Here is a 25,031-nt window from a genome sequence, read left to right as displayed (position 1 = left end):
AATGTACTGTGCTGTATCAGTTTGTAACCAAGAGACTGAGTTTATACTGTAGGCTATCATTTTCCATTTTAGGTCAAACACACTGTGTTTCCACAGCTAGAGACAGTATGTTCTGTACACAACTGAAGCCAAATACTCTTTGGTCTGGTCCACCCAGAGCAAGATATTCCAGAGACGGAACAATACATGGGTGGGGATCATACCGTACCATACCCTGGCAGCAACAGTTAGAAGTGAGTCACAGGCAGCTGTAAATAATAAGGCAATAGGAAAAGGGTAAATTATTTGGCCGTGGACATGATCCAGCCTGGCCTGATTTACACAGACCAGAGCCTAAACAGACCTTGTGCCATCTTGCCTGAAGCCCAGATACATGCAGAGTAATTAGTGGCTTGTATGTCTTTCTCCTGAAACATCTGGGACCATCTAGCTTCAGCCTCCACCCCCCATCATCACAGAGGGTAAAGCCCAGCCTGGACGCCCACTGACTCTGCTCAGGTTGCCTCTGAACTAAAGCATCCGCTGAGATCAAAGAACTGTACCGGCCTCTCATCCTCAACTCTTTTGGAGGGCAACAGAAAGTGAAGAGGACAAGGAGATTTTCATAGAAGAGAGTAGCCTGTAATGTTGCTAAAGGGATACTACCACAATTACATAAGTGATGTGAATGAAATTATACCATATGAGGAGGGATTCATATACAGCACAGACTGAGTCACAAGCATCCATTAATCTCTGTTTATTCTGCGAGGCACTTCATTATAATGTCATATAGCATCATATAGAGTATACTGTGGTGAATAGATCCCCTCTGTGTGGTGGCCCATTACACATGTGCTCGGCCTACTGAGTGAGTTGGGGAGCTCTCTCCCCTGAGGACTGCAGAGCACACATCACCAGGCAGGCAGGCAGTGGCTCTGAGTCAACCGCCTGTAACCTGCCTCCCAGTCCCGCAACACAGACAGACCGCAGCTCGATAACCCTAAGGGCCACTGCACTGACTACGTGCAGGGCATTTATTTATGTTTGGGAATGGAGATATGAGTATCACTTCTGTGTACTAGTGTTTTTCCTATTTTGTTGCCTTACAACCTGGAATTAAAATAGATTTTTGTGGGGTTTGTATAATTTGATTTACACAACATGCCTACCACTTGCAAAATATGCAAAATATCTTTATTGTGAAACAAACAAGAAATAAGACAAAGAAACTTGAGCGTCCATAAATATTCACCCCCCTAACTCAATACTTTGTAGAGACACCTTTTGCAGAAATTACAGCTGCAAGTCTCTTGGGGTATGTCTCTAAAGCTTGGCACATCTAGCCACTGGGATTTTTGCCCATTCTTCAAGGCAAAACTGCTCCAGCTCCTTCAAGTTGGATGGGTTCCGCTGGTGTACAGCAATCTTTAAGTCATACCACAGATTCTAAGTTGGATTGAGGTCTGGGCTTTGACTAGGCCATTCCAAGACATTTAAAAGTTTCCCCTTAAACCACTTGAGTGTTCCTTTGGCAGTATGCTTAGGGTCATTGTCCTGCTGGAAGGTGAACCTCTGTCCCAGTCTCAAATCTCTGGAAGACTGAAACAGGTTTCCCTCAAGAATTTCCCTGTATTTAGCGCCATCCATCATTCCTTCAATTCTGACCAGTTTCCCAGTCCTTGCCGATGAAAACATCCCCACAGCATGATGCCGCCACCACCATGCTTCACTGTGGGGATGGTATTCTTGGGGTGATGAGAGGTGTTGGGTTTGCGCCAGACATAGTGTTTTCCTTGATGGCCAAAAAGCTCAATTTTAGTCTCATCTGACCATAGTACCTTCTTCCATATGTTTGGGGAGTCTCCCACATGCCTTTTAGCGAACACCAAACGCGTTTGCTTATTTTTTTCTTTAAGCAATGGCTTTTTTCTGACCACTCTTCCGTAAAGCCTTGCTCTGTGGAGTGTACGGTTTAAAAAGTGGTCCTATGGACAGATACTCCAATCTCCGCTGTGGATCTTTGCAGCTCCTTCAGGGTTATATTTGGTCTCTTTGTTGCCGCTCTGATTAATGCTCTCCATGCCTGGTCCGTGAGTTTTGGTGGGCGGCCCTCTCTTGGCAGGTTTGTTGTGGTGTCATATTCTTTCCATTTTTTAATAATGGATTTAATGGTGCTCCGTGGGATGTTCAAAGTTTTGGATCTTTTTTTATAACCCAACCCTGATCTGTACTTCTCCACAACTTTGTCCCTGACCTGTTTGGAGAGCTCCTTGGTCTTCATGGTGCCGCTTGCTTGGTGGTGTTGCAGTCTCTGGGGCCTTTCAGAACAGGTGTGTGTATATATTCTGAGATAATGTGACAGATCATGTGACACTTAGATTGCACACAGGTTGACTTTATTTAACTAATAATGTGACTTCTGAAGGTAATTTGTTGCACCAGATCTTATTTAGGGGCTTCATAGCAACGGGGGTGAATACATATGCACACACCACTTTTCCATGATTTTATTTTTTTAGAAACAAGTTATTTTTTTTCATATCACTTCACCAATTTCAAATCCACATGAAAACCAATTAAAGATCAATTTAAATTACAGGTTGTAATGCAACAAAATAGGACAAATGCAAAGGGGGATAAATACTTTTGCAAGGCACTGTAGCTGTAGTATCAGTGTACTGTGGTGTGATGCTCCATTGTCTTGGCCAGTATATCTGACTTTTGTAGGAGAGCCAACTTAGCTGGCTTCCAGCATCTGGTTAAGAGGTGTTACACTTGGCCGATTGCCCATGGTTTCACAAATCCTCCTGCTCTGACAGTTGTAAATGAGTCACTGCTGTGGGTTGAAGGATGATGTATTTGTTTCTGAGCTGCTCTTAACACATCGATGGGTGGGCGGGTATAGATTTCCTCATTCGTTTGAACAAATCAACAATAAACCTTGATGCCTGCATGCATTAGAGTGGTGTTGTGGATAAATGGCAGTTAGCAACAGCAGCTGAGATGAGAGGGAGGAGGTGACTTCTGCCATCTTACTGTAACTACTCAGGGACAGCCATTCAGGTCATAGAGGGGAGCCACCGCTTTCATGAGAGTTAAATCCCCCCCATCCCCGGTTGAAATAGGCTTATCCCCCTCAACCAGCAAACATTGCTCCCCGATTAACCCTTTCAGAGGTCAAGATGACAGACAACCCGGGCCCTCTGTCACTGTGCAAAGCTAGCATGGTTAAGATACCATATGCCACAGGACTAGCTGACACTCATCCATGTCACCATAACAGTTTGTGACAACGACTATCAAATTAGGTGTTTTCTTCACTGGACACACAGTGACAACACATATTGTAACCACAAACAAATCTCCCAGAACGAATATTCCACACAACCACATATCAACATTAAGTCTCCATTTTGTTTCAAATTCCATCCAGCATCTTCCATTTGGGTATCATCATCAGTAGCTACAGTGTGCCTGGTGTGTACTGTGTGTACTGTGTTGGAGGCTGTGGGGTGCCTGATGCTGTTGCCATCGGTGCAGTATGTATCATGTTTCACAGTGGGCTAGTGTGACTCAGTGGAAGAACTGGCTTACGTCCCACAGCACATTTTCCGGTCTCACAGATGTGTCCTCTGCTACTCAGAACATGGGCAGTGATACAGCATGGACTTACAATTAATTACCTCACAATTACCAAGCTACTCTGTACCTTGCAGTTACGTTAATTGAATCCCTTATTAATTGTAAGAGAGATGCCATTTTAGATTTCTTTTTATAATGTTGCCTGGCCCTGATTCAGGGGATTTGATCATGAAACGTGTTTCGTGATAGAAACTGGGACTGTGTCGATAAACTATCTGTCTGTGGCTTTGAGCCACACAAACCTACTAATACTGTACTACATGAAGAAATGATGAGAGGTCGTAGCTCTATCTTATAGAAAAATAACAGATGCATTTAGAGCAGCATTGAGTTGATGCTTGAGTTGGTTTATGTTTCTATTGGTAACTCACATCAAAGGAATTTACATTGTGGTCTGTAGTCTATGTCAACTCAAAAAATAAGATATTATACACACAAATGTCCTGAACATGATTACGGCTGTTGTGGCTGTTCAATTGTTCATAGGGGGAGATTATCCATGGTGCATTGCCATAAGCAGCATCTTCAGGTTAGAGACAGGAGAGAACCCCTCTTCATATTCCTCATGCATAAAAGAACGAGGCCCTTTAAGAGCTTAAATGGTTCACATGCATCTAGTGAGTCTTCACAGAGCCAAGCAGCTGTGCACAGGGATGCTGCTATCCATTAAGAGTTAATGGACTCACTTTCGCAAAAGGACGTTAAAGCCACAGTWCTCTGTGCTCAGGGTGCTGTGTCTCCGCTCTATAAATAGCGACCGGCAGCAGAATGGACCAATTCTATTTACAGTCCTCCAGATATCTGTTGCTGAATCTCAGCCATCTATGGTTGCTCAGACTCCCCAAGCATATAGAGGTATAATGGCCTCAGCTCAGCTCCCTCCACTGCTTCACACATACTGTACTGTGATTAAATCCCCTGCCCTTATAATTACACTTCTTTACAKGCCATTGCCCCGAATCTGAAATATTGCTGAGGAAATCAAACGTGACATAGTGAAGCCTGCCACGTTACATCACTCACACTAAATCCAGACTGTGAAATATGAATTCATTTGTTTGGAGGGTATACCCATATTTGTGCGACCAAATAGCATCAGTATACCATCCATTAAAATATGATTACTGTATTTATATAACAGCCTCATTAATGTGTTACAGTATCTAGCTACAGAACTGTATCTCACTAGTGTCTAAAGCCCGACATCACTTTAATAAACAGTAATAAATCAGTAGGCTAATAAAGAAAGGAGCTGTATCAGTCTTCACCAGTTACAGTGATGCTCGAGAAAACAACACAGAGTGACAAGGTAGCACCAGTCTGTCTCCCACAGCTCCCGGGAGTCTCAGCAGAGCCCATGGTGGAGGGAGCCCTGTGTGTCGCTATGGGACCCAGGGAGTGGGCACTAACACTGGGCAAATACTGGAATGCCTTCACTTGGGCTTTACCAAACAATAGAGGGTGTAGATCTGACTTTGTGGATGGGGACCATCAAAATGTGTCCTCATAGACACATAATTCATCCACCAGATCAATTAATGAATGTACACTGAGTGTACAAAACATTAGGAACACCTGCTCTTTCCATGACAGACTGACCAGGTGAATCCAGGTGAAAGCTATGATCCCTTATTGATGTCACTTGTTATATCCACTTCAATCAGTGTAGATGAAGGGGAGGAGACAGATTAAAGAAGGATTTTTAAGCTTTGAGACATTTGAGACATGGATTGTCTGTGTGCCATTCAGAGGATGAATGGGCAAGACAACATATTTAAGTGCCTTTGAACGGGGTATGGTATTAGGTTCCAGGTGCACCGGTTTGAGTGTCCAATAACTGCAATGCTACTGGGATTTTCACGCTCAATAATTTCCCGTGTGTATCAAGAATGGTCCACCACCCAAAGGACATCCAGCCAACTTGACACAACTGTGGGAAGCATTGGTGTCAACATGGGCCAGCATCCCTGTGGAAAAATGTAGAACCTTATAGAGTCCATACCCCAACGAATTGAGGCTGTTCTGAGGGCAAAAGGCGGTGCAACTCAATATTAGGAAGGTATTCCTAATGTTTGGTACACTCATTGTACACTAGTAGTAAGCAGGGTTGGTGTCAATTCCATTTCAACAAAGTCAATTCAAGATTCAAACTGAAATTCAAATGTTTTTCTCATAGAGAAGCATAAAATAGTATTGAAATTAGATTTGGAATTTCAGTTTACTTCCTAAATTTAAATGGAATTGACACCAACCCTGGTAGTGAGAATAGTAGAGCCAATGATGGATTTCTCTATTCTGCTTTGAGTAACTATTTTATTTATTTTACTAGGCAAGTCAGTTAAGAACAAATTCGTATTTTCAATGACGGCCTAGGAACAGTGGGTTAACTGCCTTGTTCAGGGGCAGAACGACAGATTTTTACCTTGTCAGCTTGGGGATTCGATCTTACAACCTTTGTGTTATAAGTCCAACGCTCTAACCACTAGGTTACCTGCCGCCTATTGCTGTACAACTTCATATTACAATCTTTCTGTGTTCTCAGTGCTAACAGTCCTTTAGCAGATGCTCTTATCCGGAGCGACTTACATTTGTGCATTCATCTTAAAATAGTTAGGTGAAACAACAACATATCACAATCGTAGCAAGTAGATTTTCCCTCAACAAAGTAGTTATCAGCAAAGTCAGTGCTAGCAGGAATAGACTAGTGCATTTTTATTAGCTTTCTATAGGCCTATAACACGATCCAAAATGGCAAGTTTCGTCATTGAAACAATTATTGTCATAAAATATAACAATAGCTGGTAGTAGCTCAGCTCTGAGAACATGCATTAGCCTGTGTTTTGTATAGAGGCTGCCTCTGATTGGTGTGCCCCCTCTGGGTGGCAGAAGTGGTTCACTGGGATTGGCCATCCATCAGGGGCATGTCAGAGAAAGCAACCCTTAACACGCAATGATGAGGAGGCTCAGACATCCTTCATGTCAAGCAAATGATGCTTCCCTCAATCCTGCCCCTTGTGACTGTGTGTTCATCAAAGACTGAAAGAAATAAACTTGGATGGCCCATGGAGAGACAATTGAAATCAATCAAATGTGGAAAGTAATTGGTGATAATCATTTGAAAGGTTATCCATCATATTGTGGAACAAGATATTATAACCTTCAAACATGTAGGCTACACACAGATACTCCAAATGTGTTTTGTTGGAAGTTGTGTATATGTTTTGAGGTTATCAACACTCTGCTTTGAGCCCACAGTGGGATTCAGAAGCCTCAATTATGTAATATAATCTCAACTCCACTGACACACAGAGAGAAACTAATGGGTCTAAATATTTCCAGGAAACCAAAGATGCTGTTTACAATAAGGCAGATTGTATTTTGAGGGCAGAAAACAAGTAATGCCCTTTCCAAATATCAACACTGTCACGAAGAATGATATCAATGACAATGTCTGCCTGTTAATTCACATGAGATGTAGAAATGACACACACACACACACACAGGCACACACACACACACACACACACACATCAAGTGCAACGTTGACCTCTTTAATATGAAAGCCCGATGATTTGTTTGTTGTGTTTTAGCCAGAGAGAGACTATGGGCTTAACAGTCCTGAATCGTGCAGACTGTTTGGCAGGTTCTTCAACAGTCCACTCCATTATGCTAGGAATGCATTACGCTGCTCTTCTTCACAGCATAACAATACTTACATCCCAAACACTAAAATATGCTACAATCAAAGAGTGTCAACAATCTGTGCATTCAGTAATCTATTTATCAATGAAGACAAATCATTAAAACCCAGCTGACTTCGTGGAGACTAAGGATTTCCAATGTATCCATCAAATAATAATAATATAATACTAACTCCAAACAGAACGAAATATCTAATACAGCTGATATTAGGAAACACCAAGCAATCACAACGATGCTCTGGTTTACAGTAACATATTTATGCTCTGGTTTTCAATAGCATATTTATCTAGTTTCAATCCATTTCCTTACACTATAAAAATGAGAATAGTGTGCGTAGGGAAATGGTCGTAAAAAATATGAGTACCCTAAATACTGTGAACAGAGTTATGTAAACGAATTTGTTCCAAATAAACACTATATTGCGATGCGTAAATGCGCCCATGGCCCTCATATTTGACATTATATCAAATGACTTCCTCAAATCGTAATAAAATACATGTTCTCGAGTCACAGTAGGCTCCTCATTGGAACAATTAGCAAAACACTGTGTCTGACTGCGATTGTGTACAATCCCGGGCATGGTCACATCTTCATTCTTACCGTTTTGAGCCGAGACGTAATGCAGCATCAAGTTTCCAAAAAGGACCACAGCCAACATTACTGCATTGGGCTGCATTCTTGGGGTTCGGTGAGAGGACCAGGCAGGGACTAGATAAGGCGATTGTGGGAGATAAGATATTGATCGCGGGAATTAMAGATCTGGTCTAAAGGTGCATAGCAGAGTGGATGCGGAGTTCTTTAGAATGATCTACGAAGGATATAAAGGTAAAGTCCTCCGGAAAATAACGAAATGAAGGCAGCAAGGAATGGTCCGGGACAGGCCGATAGCTCCGTCAGGGATGCCGATGTAGTAGGGCCATAAACGGAGCCTCCTTCATCGGATTGCGGAGGAGGTCTTTCGATGTCAGTGCGAGCGTCCACGGTTGTAGTTCCGAAGGCTCAGAGATGCGCAGACAGATGCGCATTGGCGATCATAGAAACGAGGCGCTTTAGAACCCAAAATAAAAGTGTACATTTTACAAACAGTCATTCTGAACATGCGCCAATTATTGCCTATATCAATTTGATTTCCTTTGCACATTTATTGAGTCAATCGTTTTTATTGACAGACAGTCTATCGACATATGGAATCTTAGCATCGAAATGTTGCGCAGGAAAGCTTGATCGCAAGACGTACGTCCACAAACGCGAGCAACCACCAACGCGAGCGCGCAAACACACACACGCACACAGAGAGAAATAAAGGGGCCACTTTAGGTGGTTTATCTCTAAGTAGACCTCTTGACCAATGACAATTATAGAGACACTGATAATTGCTATAATCGCAAGGAATTCAGGTAAATCATCAATGTGCCACCTGCCCGAGGGTAAGTAATTATAGGCTGTGGTTTAATCTTCCCAAATGCCATGCCCCATCATAATACTGAAACAGGTCACTGGGTGGTAACAATCCTGCCATGAACCAAACATAGCAGCTAATTTCACCAGAAGACATAACCCAGGATACAGTGAATCCAGGTTACTGTACTGGACTGGACTGTGTATCAATCAGACAGACCCTAACTAACATGGCCTCCCTGTAATCCCTGTATTCTAGAGCTGTGCAGTGGTGTTACATGGGTGACATCTGGTGGTTCATTATAGAAGCCAGAATTCAGCTGAATCATACTGGGTATATTGTGTTGTGTGAACATTAGCKGTGGGGAAATCAATATACTTAATGGGTATATATTAATTATTTTTTGTAAATGAGTGGAAAACACACTATGATAAATGAAAGGCCAGACTATGGCAACCCATTCAGTCAGTGTGTATACAGTACACATGTAATATCTATTTGAGGGACACTTTTTAAGTAGTACTGTCCACAATCTGATTCTGTGGCCAAATGTATCTGAGAAATTGAATACAAAGTTGCTGCCAACTGCTGCCACACTACAGTATCCACCGGCCATTGCACTGTGAGTATTTGTGTGCTAGAGGAAGTATTGTAAATGGCTGGTCTTCTCACCCAATGGCAGAACAAACTGGACTTCCCTCCACTTTACTCTCCTCCCTCTAGTTTATCTGTGGAAGAGTACGTTTAAAATGTAACCCCATCTGAAACCCCCCACCAGCCAATCAGCTAGGGAAAGGTCAGAGCCGATGACACACCCTCCTTTGTTCAAAACCAATGAGAGAAGAAGTGTGGCATTTTGCCCGAGGGAAAAACTTACCCCTAGAACTGTTAATTACGCATCACTTAACTGTTGCCAATGTATTCACAACGGTACACCCTCTGTTGGGCTTTTTACCTCTACTACTCTCATTTCTTGGTCTATTTAGTATGGAWAGTAGACAACAATGGCTTACCAGACTGAAAAATGAACTTAGCAACAGTCCTCTGGTCTCAAATGTGGCTTTTGGATTTATCCTCATGGGARTAGAGAAGCTGGTGGAGCTGGAGTTTGAGTGTCCTTGCAATCCTAAATGGAACGGAGTGTTTTCATCTGCCTTCTTCATCATTCCTGCTGTCATGMCCTTCACGTTGATGCTGATCATTCAAGGATGCAGGTGCGATACGTGGTGCCGGAAGACTMTGTCTTTTTCCAGTTTTGTTCCTGCAATCGTGTGGCTGATCTTGTTGTTCCTCGATGGCCAGTACTTTGCTTGTGCAATGACAGACTGGAAGGGCAGATTTGTCATAGTTGATAAAGCAGCACCGCAGAAATGGTGTGAGCCAACTAGTSAGGGAGATGTCACACCGCAAGAACTAATGCTCCGCTCACAGCAGCTATTTGTTGTGTCTCAGGTGAGTTTCATTTCACGCATATCACTACATTGTTACATGCATATGTTTCATTATATGAGGTGGAATGAGGAGCTAGTATATGTATCAAGCGATTCAGTGAGGGAGTGCTGATCTAGAATCAGGTCCCCCCGTCCATGTAATCTTATTCATTAAGATCTAAAAGGCTAAACTGATCCTAAGTCAGCACTCCTACTCGGAAACACTTGATACATATGGCCCCTAGCTCTTCATGTTACTGCACAGCTCTTAACTGTTACAAAGCACTCTACTTATGTGGGGTGATGGAGTTGTGTGTTATCAATGACATATATGTCTAGTCTATGCATTGCAGTCACATTTAGGATGTTATTCACCTTATTCAATCTTTATTTCTGCCCCCAATGTATCAGGTTCTAGGTATATTTCTTCTCATAATCATCTGTGTGGGACTCATAGTGTATGTGATCAGAGAGAGCTGCCAGCAGGAGTCTGAGGTGCAGGATGCAGACGTAGCGGAGCTCACCGTGCTCAGGATGAGCTCTCTGAGAACCAGGACGACGTGAGAGGACAGCCCCCCCCCGTTTGAAAGTACTCTTTCTGTTTGTAAATAAGGATTTGGGGGGGGGGATTTCTTTTACCATTTTTTGGATTTACCTTTTGCATTTTCAATGACACTATCATTCAGAGAGTGATTGCATTTCATGAAACTAATGAAAGAAAAGCCCATACATGGTTGCATGCTGCACCCATGGAATGTACATGAGAGCAATATACGTCTATACCATGAACATACGTCTATACCATGTGCAGGCTTTTCTTTCATTATCATCAACCGCATTTGGCCCAGCAACAGTGGGAAAATTTGGGACGTGCATACCTGGACCTGCCTTCAATTAAATATATGTTTATACAGTCATGTAGACAATTTTATACTAACTGGTTGAGCCAGTTTTAATTTGTTGCTTCATGATGTCAGTACCTCATGTATATTTCCTACATAAGACATATATTTTGACTCATTTCAGACACAGTTCTAGGTCATATAGTATCAGTCAAAAGTTTGGACACACCTACTCATTCCAGGGTTTTTCTAAATTTTACTATTTTCTAGATTGTAAAATAATAGTGAAGATATCAAAACTATGAAGTAACACATATGGAATCATGTCGTTACCAGAAAGTGTTAAACATATTTTTATATATATATGTATATTTTAAATGAGAGATTCTTCAAAGTAGCAACCCCTTGCCTTGATAACAGCTTTGCTTATTTAAAAAAATTAAATAAATAAAAAGTTGAATGAGTAGGTGTGTCCAAACTTTTGACCGGTACTGTATCTGACGACCATATTGCAGCTGGGCTGGGCTAGGCTGCACTTCACTTCCCATGGTGCCCATTGTGGGCATCTGCAGGTATGCAATAAAGGACTGGTCTTTACCCTGTCTGGGAGGAGTACCTCTCTTGACTGGCCTTCTCATTCTGTTGTGAGGCCCATCCCATCACTCTCAGACCACTGACTCCCAGGCCCAGCTAAACTACATACAGTAGTTGACATTGTTCAGAGAAAAAGGATATCTCTCATACTAAGCAGAATATGTACATGTAGCACTGTTGAAAAGGAGTAATGTTATGTATTGTCTCATGTGTAACACTGGATATTAGGTTTAACCAGGGACAAATTAAAATGTAACAACTGCTCATACGCACAGTCTCTCTGTGCAATGCATTGTTTTATTAAATAAATGATTTATTTAATGAAAAAAAGCTCAGGCTTTTGTACAGTGATGTAACATGTGCAGAATACAATATTATTGCTTTGCTTGCCTATCAAAACAGAAGTTATGCCATCATTTATATGATCAAATATAATACATATGAAATGTTTTTGGCTGCAGATGTAATAAAACAATGCTAATATCCATCACTGTCAAGTAGGCATCTATCCATTATGATAATAAGTGGTATCAATCTCTCTTGCCAGTAYATAATGTATTTACATTTTTGCTTTCTCAATGAAACATGTACTGTATTTGTCATTGGTGTTTTGCTATTCAAGCCAATACACAATGGCCTTCTCAAATAATTTCATTCATGTTTAATTTTTAGTCTACTACACATCCTGAAGCATAAACACCTGATGATTGCAACAGTAGTCAGCATAATAAGTAGCAGAACAGCCAGTAAAAACACCATTACATCTACAGAGTGGTAGGAGTACCAGGGCATTCTGTAGGACTCTGTACGCAGGTGAGCAGCACCTTTGTGTCTCATGACAAACTCAATCCAGAAGAGGGCAGTGTCCAGGGGCTCCATTGGCACGTCCCTGTGTAGCCTGGAGAGTCTCTGCATGTTCATCCGGTAGGACGGCTCATTCAGAACTTCCTGTAAGGCCTGGAGGAAGATATCCCTGCTTATTGTAAAAATATCCAGGATTTTCGCTGCTCCTCTGGCTTTCATTTTGTGAAGATTGTCAGGTTGATCAAAAATCAGTGGTAAGCCTACTATTGGGACACCGTGGTAGATAGCCTCTTGAACCCCATTTGTTCCTCCGTGAGCTACAAACAACCTTGTCTTAGGGTGTCCTAACAGATCATTCTGAGGCATCCAGTCAACTAGTAAGGTGTTGTTGCCCAGAGTAGTTGGCCTGTCTCCTTTGTGTCTCCAGATGACCTTCTGAGGCAGTTGGGCAAAAGCAGCAGCCAATTCATCAGTTAAATCACGAGGAAGCTGTGCAACTAAGGTTCCCAAAGACATGATAATGACTCCATGGTCCCCTGAACTATGAACAAACTCCTCCAGTTCTTGGGGAAGAGGCTTGGCAGGTTTACACTGGAACCCTCCCATATAGATAACATTAGGCATGGTGGGACGAGGGAACTCAAAAACAAAGTCAACTCTCATGAGCCATAAATCAGCAGCTTGAAACAATGAGAAGTAGTTGACCTCAGGGCCAATGTACTGATTAACCAAGGCAGTGTATTGTGGACTAATAGCATGTGCAATCTGAGCGGCACTCATTACATAAATCAGTAAATTTTTTACTTTCTCAAGAAAAGTCATTTTGTCCGTTAACTCTGCCCCTACCATAGGAACATAAGAAAGAGGAGAGGGAGCTATAGCAAAATGACCTTCACCGTGAATGGTCCATCTGACATTAAGAACAACGGGTAAACTAAGGTAGTGTGCCAGTATAACTCCGCCTGCCATAGCAGGATCAGTCAGAACCAAGTCGTACTTTGCATCCTGGAGAGATTTCATCAGCTCTTTATTCTCAAATATGTATATAAGCATTTCACAAATCTTTTCATGCATCTCTCCGGCTTTTACCGTGAGCTCCATTTCCAGTTTAAAACGAGCCCATGCACCCTTTCCCCCTCTCTGGATCTCCAGAAGTCTACCCACAAACACTGTGGCAAAGTCCTCATCAAATCCACCTGGAATATCAATTTTGATTGAACTGTAGTGAGGGGAGGTTTCCTTGATGTACCAGCTGTCTGATGGCCGTACTACTGACACACTGTGACCTCTTGAATGCAGCGCTTCAATAATGACCTTCATGTTGATCCAATGGCTGCCGTCCACTGGAAACACCAGGACTTTCCCACCATGTACAGTAGGTGGACAGAAGACCAGGAGTGTGATTAAGACTAATATAAACTGATGCATCTCGTATCGTTTCAGAAGACCTGGGAAAGATGTAATATTTTTTTTAATTAGAATGACAAGACGACATTGAATATTCCTGAGTGGCCTAGTTACAGTTTTGACTTAAATAGGCTTGAAAATCTATAGCAAGATTTGAAAATGGCTGTCTAGTAATGATCAACAATCAACTTGACAGAGCTTGAAGAATTAAAAAAATACTAATAGTGACTTCAGAAAGTATTCATACCTCTTGACTTATTCCACATTTTGTTGTGTTACAGCCTGAATTCATAATTGATTAAATATATTTTTTTCTCTCACAGATCTACACACAATACCCCATAATGACAAAGTGAAGACATGTTTTTAGAAATGTTTAGAAATTAATAAAAAAAAATATATACAGAAATATTTCATTTACATGTGTACTCCATTCTGTAAAATGTTTTATCCTGAAAAACTCCCCAGTGCTTAACGATACCAACCACCACTACGCTTGAAAATACAGAGAGTGGTACTCAATAATGTGTTTTATTTTTACTCTGTCAATTAGGTTAGTATTGTGGAGTAACTACAATGTTGTCGATCTATCCTCAGTTTTCTCCTATCACAGCCATTAAGCCCTGAGCGGTTTCTTTCCGCTCCGGCAACTGAGTAGGAAGGACGCCTGTATCTTTGTAGTGACTGGGTGTATTGATACACCATCCAAAGTGTAATTAATAACTTCACCAGGCTCAAAGGGATATTCAATGTCAGCTTTTTTTTATTTGTACCCATCAACCAACAGGTGTCTTTCTTTGCGAGGTATTGGAAAACCTCCCTGGTCTTTGTCGTTGAATCTGTGTTTGAAATGTACTGCTCGACTGAGGGACCTTACAGATAATTGTATGGGTGAGGTACAGAGATGAGGTAGTCATAAAAAAAATCCTGTCAAACACTATTATTGCACACAGAGTGAGTCCATGCAACTTATGTAACTTGTTAACCACATTTTCTGAACTTATTTAGGCTTGCCATAACAAAGGGGTTGAATATTTATTGACTCAAGGCATTTCAGGTTTTAATTTGTAATTAATTTGGAAAATTTTCAAAAACATAATTCCACTTTGACATTATGAGGTATTGTGTGTAGGCCAGTGACAAAAACAATCTATTTAAATAATTCAGGCTGTAACACAACAAAATGTGGAAAAAGTGAAGGCATTATATGTAGGTACTGATATGTAAGTAGAATGGAACTATTTCAAGGCAGTTTTAATAATTTGACCACAGTAGTAGTACAGTAGCCTAAAAGGTGAACACATTTACCAAGGTAATTAGCTTGTTGTTGCTCTTTCTAGTTGATCAATACTGTAAATTTACCTTGATAACCACTGTTTCAACTTCCTGGGCGCAAAGATGTATAAATCCACATCCAGAATAGTTATCGTCTCCACAAATGTCCACTAAGTAGAACAGTCAATGTCAATCTGCAAAAGTGAAACACAGAAGTCAGAATAAAGCCTTCCCCTTCCTACACCAAGGATGAAACCGTATGACTTAGATTTATAGCCCACAGCCGGATTTATGAGTGTATATTATTTACTACACCACATGACACCTTCACTATACAATGTCACAACCTCATGCAGGGCAGTCCAAGGTACAGATTTTGATCAATCAATGAATAAATCAATGAATACACTGATAATAATCAATTTAGTTCATTCACAACCCTAAAGTGGCTTGGCATACATCCAAATGTAAAGGCTCAGATGGTTTATACAGTACATACAGTTGAAGTCAGAAGTTTACATACACTTAGGTTGGAGTCATTAAAACTCGAACCACTCCACACATTTCTTGTTAACAAACTATAGTTTTGGCAAGTCGGTTAGGACATCTACTTTGTGCATGACACAAGTAATTTTTCCAACAATTGTTGACAGACAGATTATTTCACTTATAATTCACTGTATCACAATTCCAGTGGGTCAGAAGTTTACATACATTAAGTTGACTGTGCCTTTAAACAGCTTGGAAAATTCCAGAAAATTATCTCATGGCTTTAGAAGCTTCTGATAGGCTAATTGACATCATTTGAGTGAATTGGAGGTGTACCTGTGGATGTATTTCAAGGCCTACCTTCAAACTCAATGCCTCTTTGCTTGACATCATGGGAAAATCAAAAGAAAATCAGCCAAGACCTCAGAAAAAATTGTAGACCCCAACAAGTCTGGTTCATCCTTGGGAGCAATTTCCAAATGCCTGAAGGTACCACGTTCATCTGTACAAACAATAGTACGCAAGTATAAACACCATCCGACACACAGCCGTCACTCCGCTCAGGATGGAGACGCGTTCTGTCTCCTAGAGATGAACTTACTTTGGTGCGAAAAGTGCAATCAATCCCAGAACAACAGCAAAGGACCTTGTGAAGATGCTGGAGGAAACAGGTACAAAAGTATCTATATCCACAGTAAAAGAGTCCTATATCGACATAACCTGAAAGGCCGCTAAGCAAGGAAGAAGCCACTGCTCCAAAACCGCCATAAAAAAAGCCAGACTACGGTTTGCAACTGCACATGGGGATAAAGATCGTACTTTTTGGAGACATGTCCTCTGGTCTGACATAGAAAAAAATAGAACTGTTTGGCCATAATGACCATTGTATGTTTGGAGGAAAAAGGGGAGGTTTCTAAGCTGAAGAACACCATCCCAACCGTGAAGCACGGGGTGGGCAGCATCATGTGTGGGGGTGCTTGCTGCAGGTGTAACAGTATTGCTTCCGTTCCCTCTCCTCGCCCCTACCTGGGCTCGAACCAGGGACCCTCTGCACACAGACAACAATCACCCTCGAAGCATTGTTACCACCGTTTCCACAAAAGCCGCAGCCCTTGCAGAGCAAGGGGAAACAACTCTTCAAGGTCTCAGAGCGAGTGACGTCACCGATTGAAGAAGACGCTATTAGCGTGCACCACTGCTAACTAGCTAGCCATTTCACATCGGTTACACAGGAGGGACTGGTGCACTTCACAAAATAGATGGCGGAAAATTATGTGGATATATTGAAGCAACATCTCAAGACATCAGTCAGGAAGATAAAGCTCGGTCGCAAATGGTCTTCCAAATGGACAATGACCCAAGCACACTTCCAAAGTTGTGACAAAATGGCTTAAGGACAACAAAGTCAAGGTATTGGAGTGGCCATCACAAATCCCTGACCTCAATCCTATAGAAAATTTGTGGGCAGAACTGAAAAAGTGTGTGCGAGCAAGGAGGCCTACAAACCAGACTCAGTTACAACCAGCTCTGTCAGGAGGAACGGGCCAAAGTTCACCCAACTTATTGTGGGAAGCTTGTGGAAGGCTCCCCAAAATGTTTGACCCAAGTTAAACAATTTAAAGGCAATGCTACCAAATACACTGCTCAAAAAAATAAAGGGAACACTTAAACAACACAATGTAACTCCAAGTCAATCACACTTCTGTGAAATAGAACTGTCCACTTAGGAAGCACACCTGATTGACAATAAATTTCACATGCTGTTGTGCAAATGGAATAGACAAAAGGTGGAAATTATAGGCAATTAGCAAGACACCCCCAATAAAGGAGTGGTTCTGCAGGTGGTGACCACAGACCACTTCTCAGTTCCTATGCTTCCTGGCTGATGTTTTGGTCACTTTTGAATGCTGGCGGTGCTTTCACTCTAGTGGTAGCATGAGACGGAGTCTACAACCCACACAAGTGGCTCAGGTAGTGCAACTCATCCAGGATGGCACAGCAATGCGAGCTGTGGCAAGAAGGTTTGCTGTGTCTGTCAGCGTAGTGTCCAGAGCATGGAGGCGCTACCAGGAGACAGGCCAGTACATCAGGAGACGTGGAGGAGGCCGTAGGAGGGCACAACCCAGCAGCAGGACCGCTACCTCCGCCTTTGTGCAAGGAGGAGCACAGCCAGAGCCCTGCGAAATGACCTCCAGCAGGCCACAAATGTCAAGTCCATGTTTCTAACATATTCATGGGTTGGACTTTCACACTTGTACACACTAAAACCTAATTTCTTTATTGCATACTTCATCTTGTAAAGATAATGGAGTAGCACAAAAGCCATTAGAAAAATGTGCCTGGTCAAGTCACTTTGGCTGGGCAGTAAACTGCACACACCCGTGTATGACAAATACAAAAGAGGGTAAAGGCTGGGATATAAATTACATGGTAAACTTGAATGAAACTTAATCAGCTAAGTTATGCTATGTCTGAGAAGGATTTTAATTATTTTAATTATGCATTACTCAGTGACGACCGTTCTTTCAGGGCAGGTGGGGCGGAGCCCTACTGTTCTGAGCCCCACCTGTTTAGCTAACAAAAAGAAATACAGCACCAGTCAAAAGTTTGGACACACTTACTCATTCCAGGGTTTTTCTTTCTTTATTATGTAGAATAGTGAAGACATCAAAACTATGAAATAACACATTTGGAATCATGTAGTAACCAAATAAGGGTTAAAACAAATCAAATATATTTTATATTTGAGATTCTTCAATGTAGCCACCTTTTGCCTTGATGACAGCTTCGCACAATCTTGGCATTCTCTCAACCCGCTTCATGAGGCAGTCACCTGGAATGCATTTCAATTAACAGGTGTGCCTTGTTAAAAGTTAATTTGTGGAATTTCTTTCCTTACTGCATTTGAGCCAAACAGTTGTGTTATGACAAGGTAGGGGTGGTATACAGAAGTTAGCCCTATTTGGTAAAAGACCATGTCCATATTATGACAAGAACAGCTCCAATAAGTAAAGAGAAAGGACAGTCCATCATTACTTTAAGACATGAAGGTCAGTCAATGTGGAAAATGTCAAGAACTTTGAAAGTTTCTTCAAGTGCAGTCGCAAAAACCATCAAGCGCTATGATGAAACTGGCTTTATGAGGACTGCCACAGGAAAGGAAGACCCAGAGTTACCTCAGCTGCAGATGATAAGTTCATTAGAGTTACCAGCATCAGAAATTGCAGCCCAAATAAATGCTTTACAGAGTTCAAGTAACAGACACATCTCAACATCAACTGTTCAGAGGAGACTGTGTGAATCAGGCCTTCATGGTCAAATTGCATGTAAACTTCTGACCCACTGGGAATGTGATGAAAGTAAAAGCTGAAATGAATCATTCTCTCTACTATTATTCTGACATTTCACATTCTTAAAATAAAGTAGTCATCCTAACTGACCTAAGACAGGGACCTTTTACTATAATTAAATGTCAGGAATTGTTTGACTAAGGTGTATGTAAACGTCTGACTTCAACTGTATTTGTCACGTGAACAAAAAGTATAATGAGTGAGAAAACAAGTATGTACCAACACTCTGTACAGATATTGTATGTACCAACATCTGTACAGATATTGTATGTACCACACTCTGTACAGATATTGTATGTACCACACTCTGTACAGATATTGTATGTACCACACTCTGTACAGATATTGTATGTACCACACTCTGTACAGATATTGTATGTACCACACTCTGTACAGAATATTGTATGTACCACACTCTGTACAGATATTGTATGTACCACACTCTGTACAGATATTGTATGTACCACACTCTGTACATATATTGTATGTACACACGCGTACAGATATTGTATGTACCACACTCTGTACAGATGAAATCCATAATCATTCCTCTTTCATTTTTATTTTCAAACATGCCCTGCAACAGAAACATCTGATAATGCCAATGAAAGCCAACAGAGTAAAAACACAACAGCCAGTAAAAACACCATTACATCTACAGAGTGGTAGGAGTACCATGGCATTCTGTAGGACTCTGTACGCAGGTGAGCAGCACCTTTGTGTCTCATGACAAACTCAATCCAGAAGAGGGCAGTGTCCAGGGGCTCCATTGGCACGTCCCTTGTAGCCTGGAGAGTCTCTGCATGTTCATCTGTAGGATGGCTCATTCAGAACTTCCTGTAAGGCTTGGAGAATATGTTTCTATTAGTGTTGCTAAATCCACAACCTTTGCTACACCCTTCACTTTCATTCTAGAAAGATTGTCAGGTTGGTCGAACACCAGAGGAAGGCCTACTATTGGAACACCGTGGTAGATAGCCTCGAAAATCCCATTTGTTCCTCCGTGAGCTACAAACAGCCTTGTCTTAGGGTGTCCTAAAAGATCATTCTGAGGCATCCAGTCAACTAGTAAGGTGTTGTTGCCCAGAGTAGCTGCCTGTCTCCTTTGTACCTCAGATTACCTTCTGAGGCAGTTGGGCAAAAGCAGCAGCTATTCATCAGCTACATCATGTGGAAATTGTCCAATTAAAGTCCCCAAAGACATGATAATGATTCCATGCTCTCCAGAACTCTGAACAACATCCTCAGTTCTTGGGGAAGAGGCTTGGCAGGTTTACACTGGAACCCTCCCATATAGATAACATTAGGCATGGTGGGACGAGGGAACTCAAAAATAAAGTCAACTCTCATGAGCCATAAATCAGCAGCTTGAAACAATGAGAAGTAGTCGACCTCAGGACCAAAGTAACGACTAACCAAAGCTGAATAATGAGGTCCCACTGTCTGTCTGTACAGATGCTGCCTGATGACATAAACAAGGAAGTTACGGACCCTCTGAAAAAAACTCATATTGTCTGTTAACTCTGCAACTGGAAATGGAACATAAGATAGGGGAGAGGGCGCAATAGCAAAATGAGCCTCACCATGTATGGTCCATCTAACATTGAAAACAAGGGGCACATTTAAATAGTGCGCCAGCACAACACCTCCCCCATTCGCTGGGTCTGTCAGAACCAAGTCATACTTGGTTTCTCTAATAGACTGCATCAACTGTTTATTCTCTAACATTTGGATTACCATCTCACACACTTTGCGGTGCATTTCAGAAAATCTGTCCTTCAACTCCATGTCCAAACTAAAACGAGTCCAAGCAGACTTTCCCTCTCTCTGTATCTGTATTTGTCTCGACACAAATGAGCTAAAGAATTCCTCATCAGCTCCACCTGGAATATCAATTGTGATTGAACTGTAGTGAGGGGAGGTCTCCTTGATGTACCAGCTGTCCGATGGCCGTACTACTGACACACTGTGACCTCTTGAATGCAGCGCTTCAATAATGACCTTCATGTTGATCCAGTGGCTGCCGTCTTGAGGATACACCAGGACTTTCCCACCATGTACAGCAGGAATTGAGAGGGTCAAAAGAGTACCAATGAAGATACCAGGGAGACACATCTTCACTAGCTGCTTCACACATGCATCAATTTGACCTGAAATATAGAAAAATAAGGTAAAATAAATCAAATCATGTTTTGACATGAGAATAATTAAAACAGGCTTGATTGGCCTACTTTAAAGTTTAGACAAGTTCTGTCAAAAGGTTGATTACGTAATACAGTATAATCTTTCATTTCCGAGAAATCCTTTTTTCTCCAATATAAATTTGTCTTCAACCATAGAAAATTGTCAAATTCTGTAGATTTTGCCGATGAGAAACCTATCTTACATCATAATGTTAGGTTATACGTTAACATTGTATTATATTTTACAGTAGCTCCGAAATAAACGATTTGTCTTGACAGTGTAAACAACCAAAGTTACGACAGAATCCATACATTCGAAACGAATTTAACTGTAGGCTTACGTTCTGGTTGTCATCCAAATAATTGTTAATGAAGACTATTTCAAAGCCTATTATGGCTGTAAATAAATTCGTCCGTATTTGTAATAATCTCGTAAAGGAGAAGTCAGTATAGTATCGTCTCTAGACATCCGTGTTGCCCCACCCGCAATTTTTAAACGCTCCGGTTTTTCAAGACAGGTCACTTGTCATAACACAGAATGGGCGCGTTCGAGGGGATCACTTTTGTCAAGTCGGTCACCGCCTTGTTGCGTTATAGGGATAACACGTTTTGACTGCAAGTTTCTGCAGTTGCTCTTCACCAATCTCGTCCTGCAGCCATCTCCTCCATTGTGGGAGGCTCTATAATCAACCACTCATTGAAGTGTTTTTGTCTGACCCACGGAAACGTGACCAAAGACATGACTAAAACAGGCAACTTTGCGCGATTCATGTAAACAGTGGGTATATACAAAACAGGGACGTCGCGCGACTACTATAGACTTTGGTCATAATCAAAGCTTTGTTAACCAATACCTTTTTATGCGAGGCTGCCTGTAAATTACAGTGTAACGGACGGTAACGTTAACCGTGTCTTTTAAATTCGACATAAGTTATGTGGCGATGATATCTAATTAACGTTGTATTTAATGTAGTTTTGCTATCTGTGCCATGCTATAAATGAGACAGATTACGTAACATTATGTACATATATTTTCATACTCAATTGCTTTCATTCAGTTGGTCATATGTAAAAAATGTGACATGGTGTTGATCACAATGTCATTGTATTATCCTCAATTTCTCAGCTGTAGGCTAGTTAAGGACTAACGTTAGATGGATATATGGAAATTCTTCGAGAGGCAGTGCCAGCAGAAATGAAGATTTTACCAGTTCAAACAAATGAAAACTTAAACTGATTAATCACATATTAAGCCTTGAGTTATTGTAAAAATGAGTTTCATAACAATACATGTCAAAACACAGCTGACAAGAATGAGGAAAATAATCTGGAGGCTGACAGGGCTGAGGAAGCATGTCTGATGAAGGTTAGTGATAAAATAAGCGAGTAGATGTTTAAGCTTTCAGTTAAATTTATACATGACAGCATATGTCTTACTTTTGTTAGGCATAAATGAATGATGTTCATGATATCTTAAAGGGTCATGCAGAAAGAGAGGCTTCTATGCAAGGCAGAGATCAACATGCGAGCTGTATAAGTGAGAGAGAGCAAGCATGCCCAGAACAGAGGGACAAGAAACAGATCCAGAACAGGGAAGGGACAGCGAACAGATCCAGAGAGAGGGAGGGAGAACAAACAGATCCAGAGAGAGAGGGACAACAAACAGATCCAGAGAGGGAGGGACAAAAAACAGATCCAGAGAGAGGGAGGGAGAAACAACAGATCAGAGAGAGGGAGGGACAACAAACAGATCCAGAGAGGGAGGGACAAACAAACAGATCCAGAGAGAGGGAGGGAGAACAAACAGATCCAGAGAGAGGGAGGGACAACAAACAGATCCAGAGAGAGGGGAGGGAGAACAAACAGATCCAGAGAGGGAGGGACAACAAACAGATCCAGAGAAGGGAGGGAGAACAAACAGATCCAGAGAGAGAGGGACAACAGAACAGATCCAGAGAGGGAGGGAGAACAAACAGATCCAGAGAGAGAGGGACAACAAACAGATCCAGAGAGGGAGGGAGAACAAACAGATCCCAGAGAGAAGGGAGGGAGAACAAACAGATCCAGAGAGGGAGGAAGAACAAAACAGATCCAGAGGGGAGGGACAACAAACAGATCCAGAGAGAGGGAGGGAGAACAAACAGATCCAGAGAGGGAGGGAGAACAAACAGATCCAAGAGAGAGGGAGGGAGAACAAACAGATCAGAGAGAGGGAGGGAGAACAAACAGATCCAGAGAGGGAGGGACAACAAACAGATCCAGAGAGAGGGAGGGAAAACAAACAGATCAGAAGGGAGGGAGAACAAACAGATCCAGAGAAGAGGGACAACAAACAGATCCAGAGAGGGAGGGACAACAAAAACAGATCCAGAGAGAGAGGGACAACAAACAGATCCAGAGAGGGAGGGACAACAAACAGATCCAGAGAGAGAGGGAAAAAAACAGATCCAGAGAGGGAGGGACAACAAACAGATCAGAGAGGGAGGGAGAACAAACAGATCCAGAAGAGAGAGGGACAACAAACAGATCCAGAGAGGGAGGGACACAACAGATCCAGAGAGGGAGGGAGAAACAAACAGATCCAGAGCAAGAGGGAGGGACAACAAACAGATCCAGAGAGGGAGGGACAACAAACAGATCAGAGAGGGAGGAGAACAAACAGATCCAGAGAGGGGAGGACAACAAACAGATCCAGAGAGGGAGGGAAGAACAAACAGATCCAGAAGAGAGGGACACACAACAAGATCCAGAGAGGGAGGGAGAACAAACAGATCCAGAGAGGGAGGGACAACAACAGATCCAGAGAGGGAGGGAGAACAAACAGATCCAGAGAGAGGAGGGAGAACAAACAGATCCAGAGAGAGAGGGGACAACAAACAGATCCAGAGAGAGAGGGAGAACAACAAGATCAGAGAGAGGGAAGAACAAACAGACCAAAGAGGGGGAGAACAAACAGATCCAGAGAGAGGGAGGAGAACAACAGATCAGAGAGGGAGGGACAACAACAGATCCAGAGAGGGAGGGACAACAAACAGATCCAGAGAGGGAGGGAGAACAAACAGATCCAGAGAGAGAGGGACAAAACAACAGATCCAGAGAGAGAGGGGCAAGAAACAGATCCAGAGAGGGAGGGACAACAAACAGATCACAGAGAGGGAGGGAGAACAAACAGATCCAGAGAGGGAGGGAGAACAAACAGATCAGAGAGGGAGGGAGAACAAACAGATCCAGAGAGAGGGGGGGACAACAAACAGATCCAGAGAGAGAGGGGCAAGAACAGATCCAGAGAGGGAGGGACAACAAACAGATCCAGAGAGAGAGGGAGAACAACAGATCCAGAGAGGGAGGGACAACAAACAGATCCAGAGAGAGAGGGAGAACAAACAGATCCAGAGAGAGGGAGGGACAACAAACAGATCCAGAGAGAGAGGGAGAAAAACAGATCCAGAGAGGGAGGGAGAACAAACAGATCCAGGAGGGAGGGAGAACAAACAGATCCAGAGAGAGGGAGGGACAACAAACAGATCCAGAGAGAGAGGGAGAACAAACAGATCCAGAGAGGGAGGGAGAACAACAGATCCAGAGAGAGAGGGAGAACAAACAGATCCAGAGAGGGAGGGAGAACAAACAGATCCAGAGAGATGGAGGGATGACACACAGATCCAGAGAGGGAGGGAGAACAAACAGATCCAGAGAGGAGAGGGACAACAAACAGATCCAGAGAGGGAGGGAGAACAAACAGATCCAGAGAGGGAGGGAGAACAAACAGATCCAGAGAGGGAGGGAGAACAAACAGATCAGAGAGGGGGAGAGAACAAACAGATCCAGACAGGGAGGAGAACAAACAGATCCAGAGAGGGAGGGAGAACAAACAGATCCAGAGAGGGAGGGACAACAAACAGATCCAGAGATGGAGGGAGAACAAACAGATC

General features: G+C 42.3%; 1 protein-coding gene, 1 non-coding gene and 2 pseudogenes across 3 annotated transcripts in view; 1 reads left to right on the top strand and 3 right to left on the bottom strand.

Moving 5' to 3' along the window:
- nptnb (neuroplastin b) overlaps window positions 1-8,318 on the bottom strand; it is a 38,234-nt gene extending 29,916 nt beyond the window's left edge. The window contains exon 1 of one of the 2 annotated variants that reach the window (XM_023995395.2): window positions 7,927-8,318. In XM_023995395.2, the coding sequence (XP_023851163.1) occupies window positions 7,927-8,002 (76 nt within the window). In that variant the 5' untranslated portion in view covers window positions 8,003-8,318. The remainder of the gene's footprint in view (window positions 1-7,926) is intronic. The other variant, XM_023995397.2, reaches the window with a different exon arrangement.
- Window positions 8,319-9,584: 1,266 nt separating this feature from the next.
- On the top strand, window positions 9,585-12,078 carry LOC111969571 (uncharacterized). The gene is made up of 2 exons (XR_011480493.1): window positions 9,585-10,177; window positions 10,567-12,078. It is a non-coding gene; the product is annotated as an uncharacterized protein (transcript).
- LOC111969333 (UDP-glucuronosyltransferase 2C1 pseudogene) lies at window positions 11,869-15,404 on the bottom strand (annotated as a pseudogene).
- Window positions 15,405-18,190: 2,786 nt separating this feature from the next.
- Window positions 18,191-21,662, bottom strand: LOC111969329 (UDP-glucuronosyltransferase 2A1 pseudogene; annotated as a pseudogene).
- Between the last annotated feature and the right edge of the window lie 3,369 nt (window positions 21,663-25,031).

Source organism: Salvelinus sp. IW2-2015, linkage group LG10 (genome assembly GCF_002910315.2).
Source record: "Salvelinus sp. IW2-2015 linkage group LG10, ASM291031v2, whole genome shotgun sequence".
Taxonomy (NCBI): Eukaryota; Metazoa; Chordata; class Actinopteri; order Salmoniformes; family Salmonidae; genus Salvelinus; species Salvelinus sp. IW2-2015.
Note: the sequence above shows the minus strand (reverse complement) of the source record. Positions and strands in the feature narration are given on the sequence as shown.